A 12,883-nucleotide genomic window follows, 5' to 3' on the forward strand; every position below is an offset into this window, starting at 1 on the left:
AGGGTACAGAGAGGGGAGAGCAGGGTACAGAGAGGGGAGAGCAGGGTACAGAGAGGGGAGAGCAGGGTACAGAGAGGGGAGAGCAGGGTACAGAGAGGGGAGAGCAGGGTACAGAGAGGGGAGAGCAGGGGACAGAGAGGGGAGAGCAGGGTACAGAGAGGGGAGTCTGCAGGGAGAGCAGGGTACAGAGAGGGGAGTCTGCTGGGAAAGCAGGGTACAGAGAGGGGAGTCTGCTGGGAGAGCAGGGTACAGAGAGGGGAGTCTGCTGGGAGAGCAGGGTACAGAGAGGGGAGTCTGCAGGGAAAGCAGGGTACAGAGAGGGGAGTCTGCAGGGATAGGAGAGCAGGGTACAGAGAGGGGAGTCTGCAGGGAGAGCAGGGTACAGAGGAGAGTCTGCAGGGAGAGCAGGGTACAGAGGGGAGTCTGCAGGGAGAGCAGGGTACAGAGAGAGGAGTCTGCAGGGAGAGGAGAGCAGGGTACAGAGAGGGGAGTCTGCAGGGAGACCAGGGTACAGAGGGGAGTCTGCAGGGAGAGCAGGGTACAGAGAGGGGAGTCTGCAGGGATAGGAGAGCAGGGTACAGAGAGGGGAGTCTGCAGGGAGAGCAGGGTACAGAGAGAGGAGTCTGCAGGGAGAGCAGGGTACAGAGAGGGGAGTCTGCTGGGAGTGCAGGGTACAGAGAGGGGAGTCTGCTGGGAGTGCAGGGTACAGAGAGGGGAGTCTGCTGGGAGAGCAGGGTAGAGAGAGGTGAGAGCAGGGTACAGAGAGGGGAGAGCAGGGTACAGAGAGGGGAGAGCAGGGTACAGAGAGGGCAGAGTAGGGTACCGAGAGGGCAGAGTAGGGTACCGAGAGGGCAGAGCAGGGTACAGAGCAGGGTACAGAGAGGGGAGAGCAGGGTACAGAGAGGGGAGAGCAGGGTACAGAGAGGGGAGAGCAGGGTACAGAGAGGGGAGAGCAGGGTACAGAGAGGGGAGAGCAGGGTACAGAGAGGGGAGAGCAGGGTACAGAGAGGGGAGAGCAGGGTACAGAGAGGGGAGAGCAGGGTACAGAGAGGGGAGAGCAGGGTACAGAGAGGGGAGAGCAGGGTACAGAGAGGGGAGTCTGCAGGGAGAGCAGGGTACAGAGGGGAGAGCAGGGTACAGAGAGGGGAGAGCAGGGTACAGAGAGGGGAGAGCAGGGTACAGAGAGGGGAGAGCAGGGTACAGAGAGGGGAGAGCAGGGTACAGAGAGGGGAGAGCAGGGTACAGAGAGGGGAGAGCAGGGTACAGAGAGGGGAGAGCATGGTACAGAGAGGGGAGTCTGCTGAGAGAGGAGAGTCTGCAGGGAGAAGAGAGCAGGGTACAGAGAGGAGAGTCTGCAGGGAGAAGAGAGCAGGGTACAGAGAGGAGAGTCTGCAGGGAGAAGAGAGCAGGGTACAGAGAGGAGAGTCTGCAGGGAGAAGAGAGCAGGGTACAGAGAGGAGAGTCTGCAGGGAGAAGAGAGCAGGGTACAGAGAGGGGAGTCTGCTGGGAGAGCAGGGTACAGAGAGGGGAGTCTGCTGGGAGAGCAGGGTACAGAGAGGTGAGAGCAGGGTACAGAGAGGTGAGAGCAGGGTACAGAGAGGGGAGAGCAGGGTACAGAGAGGGGAGAGCAGGGTACAGAGAGGGGAGAGCAGGGTACAGAGAGGGGAGAGCAGGGTACAGAGAGGGGAGAGCAGGGTACAGAGAGGGGAGAGCAGGGTACAGAGAGGGGAGAGCAGGGTACAGAGGGGAGTCTGCAGGGAGAGCAGGGTACAGAGGGGAGAGCAGGGTACAGAGAGGGGAGAGCAGGGTACAGAGAGGGGAGAGCAGGGTACAGAGAGGGGAGAGCAGGGTACAGAGAGGGGAGAGCAGGGTACAGAGAGGGGAGAGCAGGGTACAGAGAGGGGAGAGCAGGGTACAGAGAGGGGAGAGCAGGGTACAGAGAGGGGAGAGCAGGGTACAGATGGGAGTCTGCAGGGAGAGCAGGGTACAAAGAGGGGAGTCTGCAGGGAGAGCAGGGTACAGAGAGGGGAGAGCAGGGTACAGAGAGGGGAGTCTACTGGGAGAGCAGGGTAAAGAGAGGGGAGTCTGCTGGGAGAGAAGAGCAGGGTACAGAGAGGGGAGTCTGCTGGGAGAGCAGGGTACAGAGAGGGGAGTCTGCAGGGAGAGCAGGGTACAGAGAGGGGAGAGCAGGGTACAGAGAGGGGAGTCTACTGGGAGAGCAGGGTACAGGAAGTGGAGTCTGCTGGGAGAGCAGGGTAAAGAGAGGGGAGTCTGCAGGGAGAAGAGAGCAGGGTACAGAGAGGGGAGTCTGCTGGGAGAGGAGAGTCTGCAGGGAGAAGAGAGCAGGGTACAGAGAGGGGAGTCTGCTGGGAGAGGAGAGTCTGCAGGGAGAAGAGAGCAGGGTACAGAGAGGGGAGTCTGCAGGGAGAGCAGGGTACAGAGAGGGGAGTCTGCTGGGAGAGCAGGGTACAGAGAGGTGAGAGCAGGGTACAGAGAGGGGAGAGCAGGGTACAGAGAGGGGAGAGCAGGGTACAGAGAGGGGAGAGCAGGGTACAGAGGGGAGTCTGCAGGGAGAGCGGGGTACAGAGGGGAGTCTGCAGGGAGAGCAGGGTACAGAGGGGAGAGCAGGGTACAGAGAGGGGAGAGCAGGGTACAGATGGGAGTCTGCAGGGAGAGCAGGGTACAGAGAGGGGAGTCTGCAGGGAGAGCAGGGTACAAAGAGGGGAGTCTGCAGGGAGAGCAGGGTACAGAGAGGGGAGAGCAGGGTACAGAGGGGAGTCTGCAGGGAGAGCAGGGTACAAAGAGGGGAGTCTGCAGGGAGAGCAGGGTACAGAGAGGGGAGAGCAGGGTACAGAGAGGGGAGTCTGCTGGGAGAGCAGGGTACAGAGAGGGGAGTCTGCAGGGAGAGCAGGGTACAGAGAGGGGAGAGCAGGGTACAGAGAGGGGAGTCTACTGGGAGAGCAGGGTACAGGAAGTGGAGTCTGCTGGGAGAGCAGGGTAAAGAGAGGGGAGTCTGCTGGGAGAGAAGAGCAGGGTACAGAGAGGGGAGTCTGCTGGGAGAGCAGGGTACAGAGAGGAGAGTCTGCTGGGAGAGGAGTGCAGGGTACAGAGAGGGGAGTCTGCTGGGAGAGGAGATCAGGGTACAGAGAGGGGAGTCTTCTGGGAGAGGAGATCAGGGTACAGAGAGGGGAGTCTTCTGGGAGAGGAGATCAGGGTACAGAGAGGGGAGTCTGCTGGGAGAGCAGGGTACAGAGGGGAGTCTGCAGGGAGAGGAGTGCAGGGTACAGAGAGGGGAGTCTGCTGGGAGAGGAGATCAGGGTACAGAGAGGGGAGTCTTCTGGGAGAGGAGATCAGGGTACAGAGAGGGGAGTCTTCCGGGAGAGGAGATCAGGGTACAGAGAGGGGAGTCTGCTGGGAGAGCAGGGTACAGAGGGGAGTCTGCAGGGAGAGGAGAGCAGGGTACAGAGAGGGGAGTCTGCTGGGAGAGCAGGGTACAGAGGGGAGTCTGCTGGGAGAGCAGGGTACAGAGGGGAGTCTGCTGGGAGAGCAGGGTACTAAGTGGAGTCTGTTGGGAGAGCAGGGTACAGAGGGGAGTCTGCTGGGAGAGCAGGGTACAGGGAGTGGAGTCTGCTGGGAGAGCAGGGTACAGAGGGGAGTCTGCTGGGAGAGCAGGGTACAGAGAGTGGAGTCTGCTGGGAGAGCAGGGTACGGACCCACTCTGTCCTCTGGTGAGAGGCAGGAGAACCAAGGAGGAATAAAGGGTACAGGAAGATTCTGCTCTCCCAGCATCGTAATCTGCCCCTCTCCCCAGTGATGCTTAGAGTGGAGGGCAGGGAAGCCCTCACTTCCGGGCTAGAATTCAACAGCCACTGATACGGGGCAGAATCTGCTACTGGGGCGCAGGGGGTGGTCGGTGGGGTGTCTGAGACCCACTCACAGTAATTAACTGGATAAGACTTAACACAGATTATGCAAATAACTGATGGAACTCCCCAACGCGTGCGTCATACGCGCCCCCCCCCCCCTCGCACGTGTGACCCCTAGCCGGCCAAGGCCCTTCCCTAAAGGGAAGAGAGTGCACCCCTCTGCTGCCTTTCAGTGTGGCTCCTTGTGGGCATAACCGTAGATCCTGCAAACGCGATTGCTCAAGGAGTGCTTCGCGAAAAAGAAACAAGGAGTCCCCTTAGAGCAGTGGAAGGATGCAAGGCACCCAATCAGAAGGATGGTAAAGTGGGTCTGCTCCAGGGAGGGGCACACACCATGAACAAGGAAAGCTATTGGTTACAATGAAGCCGTGGATGGGTTCTAAGCACACTAGAAGTTCTTAGTAAGCCCTCAGTCTTACACAAGCAGACAGCTATCGCCATCTGTACACGAGGCCTAATGAACAGTCACTCAAGTGATAAGCCGGCACTGTGGCGCTGCATGCTCGCTCCGGGGACCTCAAGGCACCCTTGCAATGTGTGCTTGGAAGGCTCTGATATCCAGTTATTTTCAGCTTTCTAAACCAAGGAAGTGACAACCTCCAGTTTGTCACATTACAGTGAGTTACAATCCTGAAAATAAAAAGAAACCAAGAGAAGCTGAGCCTTTTACGCAGGCGTATGTGAAATAAGTGAGCTTGGAAAAAAGATCGTGTTACCAGTCGCAAGTGGAACTTAGTGTTCACTAATATACACAACAACTCTTGACCTGTGTATTCGCACAAAAGGTAGTAGCCCGCCGTCCATAGCCATCAACTCTAGCTCGATCACAGACCCTGTCAGAAGCAGACATGCCCCACCTCACCGCAGATCATTGTAGATAAGAATACAGTACAAAGTCGTGTGTGCGTCGACATCCGGGTCTACATAACTTTACTGCAATGTCAAATATTTTCAATTTCTCTTTATTAAAAAAAAATATATATACCGATCAGTGTTCCAACAAGTGTACCAAACATTTGCTAGCAACAAAAAGATGAACTACAAGAAAGAAAATAACATTGCCAATCCAGGTACTCCCCGGAAAAGTGGCCTTCGACTGGTTTCCAATCAAGGTCCAATGAAACGCTATATGAAACATATCTATGTAGCATGTGAGTAGAGGCAAGCTCAGTGTGTGCAGGCGTGTTCACACAGGGGAGAGGACACACATCAGTGAAAACTATTCATAACATAGGAATAATACAAAAAGATGCCTGTACGTAACCTTCAGAACGTGTTCACAGGCTGATTCTTTCCTTGGTTGGCAATATATATGCACAGGTGTGCACAAATGGCTGCGTGTAGCTGCACCGGCTACAGCAGGCAGGAGTAGGTTTAGAGCTGCTAGTTGCGTAAACTGTTACAGGCTGCAGGTAACACATAACCTTCCAGCTCGGAGTAGAACTTGCCACAAGAAACAGTTGTAGGTCCAGTGCTTGGTGGTAATGAAAGCAGAGAGAGTTACTAGCCACAGTCAGTTATATGAGGTCCACGACAAGTGTGCGATACAGGCAGATGCACGGTGCGGAGGGCGCAGTTCCCACGGAGCCGTCCAGGCCTTAAGTGACGCTGCTTGTACATTACTGGCCGTAGGCAGCAGTCGTGGCCTTATAGCTTGGTGATGATGCGGGCGGAGAAGTCAAAGAGGTCTTTGTTAATCTTCCTTAAGGTGCTGACCTCATCCTCGAGCTCAGTCACTCGAACCTTCAGCTGCTCCGAGTCACCGAGGTCACTCTGTGAAGAAAGAGGAGGGACAGCACTGAGCTGAGTCAGGCAGAGAATCTGAGGACCAAAGGAAGAGAGGGGGATGGGGAGGTGAGATCCCAGACCCAAGGAGGGCAGGGCAAGGTGGGATCCAAGACCCGAGGAGGGAAGGGGGAAGGTGGGATCCAAGACCCAAGGAGGGATCCAAGACCCAAGGAGGGATCCAAGACCCAAGGAGGGATCCAAGACCCAAGGAGGGATCCAAGACCCAAGGAGGGATCCAAGACCCAAGGAGGGATCCAAGACCCAAGGAGGGCAGGGCAAGGTGGGATCCAAAACTTGGAGGGCACGGCAAGGGGGAAGGTGGTATCCAAGACCCGAGGAGGGCAGGGGAAGATGGTATCCATAACTTGGAGGGCACTGCAAGGGGGAAGGTGTGTGATCCAAGACGGAGGGCAGGAGAAGGTGGTATCCGAAACCCAAGGAGATCAGGGCAAGCGCAAGGTGGGATCCAAGACCCGAGGAGGGCAGGGTAAGGTGGGATTCAAGACCCAAGGAGGGCAGGGCGAGGTGGGAAGGAGGGATCTAAGACCCAAGGAGGAAGGAGGGATCCAAGACCCAAGGAGGGATCCAAGACCCAAGGAGGAAGGTGGGATCCAAGACCGAAGGAGGAAGGTGGGATCCAAGACCCAAGGAGGAAGGTGGGATCCAAGACCCAAGGAGGAAGGTGGGATCCAAGACCCAAGGAGGAAGGTGGGATCCAAGACCCAAGGAGGAAGGTGGGATCCAAGACCCAAGGAGGAAGGTGGGATCCAAGACCCAAGGAGGAAGGTGGGATCCAAGACCCAAGGAGGAAGGTGGGATCCAAGACCCAAGGAGGAAGGTGGGATCCAAGACCCAAGGAGGGCAGGGCGAGGGGCAAGGTGGGATCCAAGACCCGAGGAGGGCAGGGCGAGGGGCAAGGTGGGATCCAAGACCCAAGGAGGGCAGGGCGAGGTGGGAAGGAGGGATCCAAGACCCAAGGAGGAAGGAGGGATCCAAGACCCAAGGAGGAAGGTGGGATCCAAGACCCAAGGAGGAAGGTGGGATCCAAGACCCAAGGAGGAAGGTGGGATCCAAGACCCAAGGAGGGAAGGGCGAGGGGCAAGGTGGGATCCAAGACCCGAGGAGGGCAGGGCGAGGGGCAAGGTGGGATTCAAGACCCAAGGAGGGCAGGGCGAGGTGGGATCCAAGACCCAAGGAGGGCAGGGCAAGGAGGAAGGTGGAAGGTGGGATCCAAGACCCAAGGAGGGCAGGGCGAGGGCAAGGTGGGATCCAAGACCCGAGGAGGGCAGGGCAAGGAGGAAGGTGGGATTCAAGACCCGAGGAGGGCAGGGCGAGGGGCAAGGTGGGATCCAAGACCCGAGGAGGGCAGGGGAAGGAGGAAGGTGGGATCCAAGACCCGAGGAGGGCAGGGCAAGGTGGGATTCAAGACCCAAGGAGGGCAGGGCGAGGGGCAAGGTGGGATCCAAGACCCAAGGAGGGCAGGGCGAGGGCAAGGTGGGATCCAAGACCCGAGGAGGGCAGGGCAAGGAGGAAGGTGGGATCCAAGACCCGAGGAGGGCAGGGCAAGGGGAGATCCAAGACCCAAGGAGGGCAGGGCAAGGAGGAAGGTGGGATTCAAGACACGAGGAGGGCAGGGGAAGGTGGTATTCAAGACCCGAGGAGGGCGGGGGAAGGTGGGATCCAAAACTCGAGGAGGGAAGGGCGGGTGGGATCCAAGACCCTAGGAGGGCAGGGCAAGGAGGAAGGTGGGATTCAAGACCCGAGGAGGGCAGGGCGAGGGGCAAGGTAGGATCCAAGACCCGTGGATGGCAGGGCAAGGTAGGATCCAAGACCCGAGGATGGCAGGGCAAGGTGGGATTCAAGACCCAAGGAGGGCAGGGCAAGGTGGGGTCCAAGACCCGAGGAGGGTAGGGCAAGGGGCAAGGTGGGATTCAAGACCCGAGGAGCGCAGGGAAAGGGGCAAGGTGGGATCCAAGACCCAAGGAGGAAGGTGGGATCCAAGACCCAAGGAGGGCAGGGCAAGGGGCAAGGTGGGATCCAAGACCCAAGGAGGGCAGGGCAAGGTGGGATTCAAGACCCAAGGAGGGCAGGGCAAGGTGGGATTCAAGACCCAAGGAGGGCAGGGCAAGGTGGGATCCAAGACCCAAGGAGGGCAGGGCAAGGTGGGATCCAAGACCCAAGGAGGGCAGAGCAAGGTGGGATCCAAGACCCAAGGAGGGCAGAGCAAGGTGGGATCCAAGACCCAAGGAGGGCAGAGCAAGGTGGGATCCAAGACCCAAGGAGGGCAGAGCAAGGTGGGATTCAAGACCCAAGGAGGGCAGAGCAAGGTGGGATTCAAGACCCAAGGAGGAAGGTGGGATCCAAGACCCAAGGAGTACAGGGCAAGGGGCAAGGTGGGATCCAAGACCCGAGGAGGGCAGGGCAAGGTGGGATCCAAGACACAAGGAGGGCAGGACAAGGAGGAAGGTGGGATCCAAAACCCGAGGAGGGCAGGGCGAGGGGCAAGGTGGGATCCAAGACCCGAGGAGGGCAGGGCAAGGAGAGATCCAAGACCCAAGGAGGGCAGGGCAAGGAGGAAGGTTGGATCCCAGACACAAGGAGGGCAGGGCAAGGAGGAAGGTGGGATCCAAGACCCAAGGAGGGCAGAGAAAGGTGGGATCCAAGGAGGGCAGAGCAAGGTGGGATTCAAGACCCAAGGAGGGAGGTGGGATCCAAGACCCAAGGAGGACAAGGCAAGGGGCAAGGTGGGATCCAAGACCCGAGGAGGGCAGGGCGAGGGGCAAGGTGGGATCCAAGACACAAGGAGGGCAGGGCAAGGAGGAAGGTGGGATCCAAGACCCGAGGAGGGCAGGGCGAGGGGCAAGGTGGGATCCAAGACCCGAGGAGGGCAGGGCAAGGAGAGATCCAAGACCCAAGGAGGGCAGGGCAAGGAGGAAGGTGGGATCCCAGACACAAGGAGGGCAGGGCAAGGAGAAAGGTGGGATCCCAGACACAAGGAGGGCAGGGCAAGGAGGGATCCAAGACCCGAGGAGGGCAGGGCGAGGGGCAAGGTGGGATCCAAGACCCGAGGAGGGCAGGGCGAGGGGCAAGGTGGGATCCCAGACACAAGGAGGGCAGGGCAAGGAGGAAGGTGGGATCCAAGACCCGAGGAGGGCAGGGCGAGGGGCAAGGTGGGATTAAAGACCCAAGGAGGGCAGGGCAAGGAGGAAGGTGGGATCCAAGACCCGAGGAGGGCAGGGCAAGGAGAGATCCAAGACCCAAGGAGGGCAGGGCAAGGAGGAAGGTGGGATTCAAGACCCGAGGAGGGCAGGGCGAGGGGCAAGGTGGGATTAAAGACCCAAGGAGGGCAGGGCAAGGAGGAAGGTGGGATCCAAGACCCGAGGAGGGCAGGGCAAGGAGAGATCCAAGACCCAAGGAGGGCAGGGCGAGGGGCAAGGAGGGATCCAAGACCCAAGGAGGGCAGGGCAAGGAGGAAGGTGGGGTCCCAGACACAAGAAGGGCGGGGCAAGGAGGAAGGTGGGATCCCAGACACAAGGAGGGCAGGGCAAGGAGGAAGGTGAGGTCCCAGACCCAAGGAGGGCAGGGCAAGGTGGGATCCCAGACCCAAGGAGGTCAGGGCAAGGGGCGAGGTGGGATTCAAGACCCAAGGAGGGCAGGGCGAGGGGCAAGGTGGGATCCAAGACCCGAGGAGGGCAGGGCAAGGAGGGATCCAAGGAGGGCAGGGCAAGGTGGCATTCAAGACCCAAGGAGGGCAGGGCAAGGGGCAAGGTGGGATCCAAGACCCAAGGAGGGCAGGGCGAGGGGCAAGGTGGGATCCAAGACCCGAGGAGGGCAGGGCGAGGGGCAAGGTGGGATCCAAGACCCGAGGAGGGCAGGGCAAGGAGGAAGGTGGGATCCAAGACCCGAGGAGGGCAGGGCAAGGGTCAAGGAGGAAGGTGGGATCCAAGACCCGAGGAGGGCAGGGCAAGGTGGGATTCAAGACCCAAGGAGGAAGGTGGGATCCAAGACCCAAGGAGGGCAGGGCAAGGGGCAAGGTGGGATCCAAGACCCGAGGAGGGCAGGGCGAGGAGGAAGGTGGGATCCAAGACCCGAGGAGGGCAGGGCAAGGAGGAAGGTGGGATCCAAGATCCAAGGAGGGCAGGGCAAGGTGGAAGGTGGGATCCCAGACACAAGGAGGGCAGGGCAAGGGGCAAGGTGGGATCCAAGACCCGAGGAGGGCAGGGTGAGGGGCAAGGTGGGATCCAAGACCCGAGGAGGGCAGGGCGAGGGGCAAGGTGGGATCCAAGACTCGAGGAGGGCAGGGCGAGGGGCAAGGAGGGATCCAAGACCCAAGGAGGGATCCAAGACCCAAGGAGGGATCCAAGACCCAAGGAGGGCAGGGCAAGGAGGGATCCAAGACCCAAGGAGGGCAGGGCAAGGAGGAAGGTGGGATCCCAGACCCGAGGAGGGCAGGGTGAGGGAGAAGGGGTAGTCCAAAGACCTGAGAAGGGCATAGTGAGGGGAAGGAGGATCCTGGGATCTAAGAATGGGAGGATCCTGAGCAAGTGTGATCATGGGACCCCTCCCCCCCACACTCAAAGGAAGATGTAGGGCAGGTATGAAGCTGGGACCTCATCAATGAGAGGATGATAGGACCCCATGGATGGGAGGATGATAGGACCCCATGGATGGGAGGATGATAGGACCCCATGGATGGGAGGATGATAGGACCCCATGGATGGGAGGATGATAGGACCCCATGGATGGGAGGATGATAGGACCCCATGGATGGGAGGATGATAGGACCCCATGGATGGGAGGATGATAGGACCCGACCGATGATAGGGCCCCATTGATGGGAGGATGATAGGGCCCGACCGATGATAGGACCCCATGGATGGGAGGACCCCATGGATGGGAGGATGATAGGACCCCATGGATGGGAGGATGATAGGACCCCATGGATGGGAGGATGATAGGACCCCATGGATGGGAGGATGATAGGACCCGACCGATGATAGGACCCCATGGATGGGAGGGTGCGGGGCAGGTGTGGGGGAGGATTGGCAAGCTGAGTGCCACACCCCTCGAACAGTAAGCATGATGATGAGAGGTAGAAACCTATGGCTCCTGGAGCGATTGGAAGGCACTAGTCTTGCAGACACTCATTTATTAAATGCTGCTTGGGAACTCTTCATTGCAGCTCACATTTCACTCTTTAACGGCTTGTGCTCTGCCCTCCTCCGCCCTTGGCTCCCCATCAACACTCGTGCGTTTTGCGGTCACAGGACATGGAAGCAGTGCTTCACCTAGAGTGGAGGTAGGACGGGCTGGGGCTGCGACAGTACTTACCTTATCCAGGGGGTCGCACATCAGGCCATGCAGTCGCTCTGCTTTCTGCAGGTAAGTCTCTGCCGAACCCTGAAAGAGACAAGAGATTAAATCAGGAGACGAAGAGCCAGGCTGTACTAGGACCTGGGGTGAGGCACTCTGCTCCAAAGACATGGAGCGGCTTTGCCTTACCAAAGGTCCTCTGGGTTTCAGACACAAATACCTGCTTTATTTTAACCCCCTGTCCTGTTCGCCACTTGTTTCATGCACTAGAGAAGACACATTGTGTGAAAGGGTGAGAACCTAGGACATGCAAAAGCATCTGTAGGTCTGTCATTTGCAGTCAGGAGATCATGTTTGCAAAACTGATTCCCACATTCAGTCCCATAACTTCATCTGGGAAGCTACCTTTCCTTTGTGCACAGCCTGAGGAAGCTCGGCTACAATAGGGCACACATCCTGTATCCGGCCAGCATCTTCACGGTGAGGAGACGACCCTGAGCAGCAGCACCCTGCACACATCCTTTATCCGCCAGCATCGCCACGGTGAGCGAGAGACTGTTAGCAGCAGCACTAGTGCACACATCCTTTATCCGCCCGCATCGCCACAGTGAGAGGGAGACTGTTAGCAGCAGCACTAGTGCACACATCCTTTATCCGGCCAGCATCGCCACGGTGAGGAGACGACACTGAGCAGCAGCACTAGTGCACACATCCTTTATCCGCCAGCATCTCCACGGTGAGAGAGAGACTGTTAGCAGCAGCACTAGTGCACACATCCTTTATCCGCCCGCATCGCCACAGTGAGAGGGAGACTGTTAGCAGCAGCACTAGTGCACACATCCTTTATCCGCCCGCATTGCCACGGTGAGAGGGAGACTTAGCAGCAGCACTAGTGCACACATCCTTTATCTGCCCGCATTGCCACAGTGAGAGGGAGACTGTTAGCAGCAGCACTGGTGCACACATCCTTTATCCGCCAGCATTGCCACGGTGAGAGGGAGACTTAGCAGCAGCACTAGTGCACACATCCTTTATCCGCCCGCATCGTGAGAGGGAGACTGTTAGCAGCAGCACTAGTGCACACATCCTTTATCCGCCCGCATCGCCACGGTGAGAGGGAGACTGTTAGCAGCAGCACTAGTGCACACATCCTTCCTCCGCCAGCATCGCCATGGTGAGAGGGAGACTGAGCATTCACAACAGTGCATATATCCTTTATCCGGCCAGCATCGCCACGGTGAGGAGACGACACTGAGCAGCAGCACTAGTGCACACATCCTTTATACGCCATGTAGGAAGGGGGAGTCTCTGGTTGGCGCAGTGCAACACTGGCGACAAGCAGGGCCTCTCTCTTCCTCGTCAGGGATGAGGGTTACCTTCAAGACAACCTCTGCTTACCCTCTAGGTAGTGTGGCTTAAGCAGTCTTAGGCTAATCTCTGGGGCATGTAGGGTTAAACATTTGCAATATTACACCATCACAACCAACCCACGACACAATGACACCAAACTGTATTTGTGAAAATATATCTCTTTATATAAATCTCAAGCAGGCTTGTAAATACAGTCTTGGTTACTCTTTAAAAGCAGGTTCCAGTTACTCTTTTATCAATGTCACAGTTCTTTCTCATTCAGGAAAGGGGTTCAGGCTCTTCAATGTACTTTCTCTGTCCGTGGGCCTCTCTGCGCCCCTGGGCTCCTCCGCGTAGGAAAAGCGGGCCCGGTCTGCCCACTCTCACGCTTCTGGCGGGAGCGGCGGCCGGGGAGTCAGCGTCCGCCTCTCTCTGCTAGCTGCACGGCTGTGTGCGGCTGGCGGGGGAGAGAGCGGGGGCTCAGGGAGCGCTCTCCACGCGGCTCC

General features: G+C 58.3%; 1 protein-coding gene across 1 annotated transcript in view; it reads right to left on the bottom strand.

The window, feature by feature from the left end:
* Positions 1-4,872: 4,872 nt before the first annotated feature.
* WDR18 (WD repeat domain 18) overlaps positions 4,873-12,883 on the bottom strand; it is a 92,539-nt gene continuing 84,528 nt past the window's right edge. The window contains exons 9-10 of the mRNA XM_078671295.1: positions 11,046-11,114; positions 4,873-5,699 (exon numbers count right to left, since the gene is read on the bottom strand). Coding sequence (XP_078527421.1) covers positions 5,574-5,699; positions 11,046-11,114 — 195 coding nt within the window. The 3' untranslated portion in view covers positions 4,873-5,573. The remainder of the gene's footprint in view (positions 5,700-11,045; positions 11,115-12,883) is intronic.

Source organism: Lissotriton helveticus, chromosome 12, assembly GCF_964261635.1.
Source record: "Lissotriton helveticus chromosome 12, aLisHel1.1, whole genome shotgun sequence".
Taxonomy (NCBI): Eukaryota; Metazoa; Chordata; class Amphibia; order Caudata; family Salamandridae; genus Lissotriton; species Lissotriton helveticus.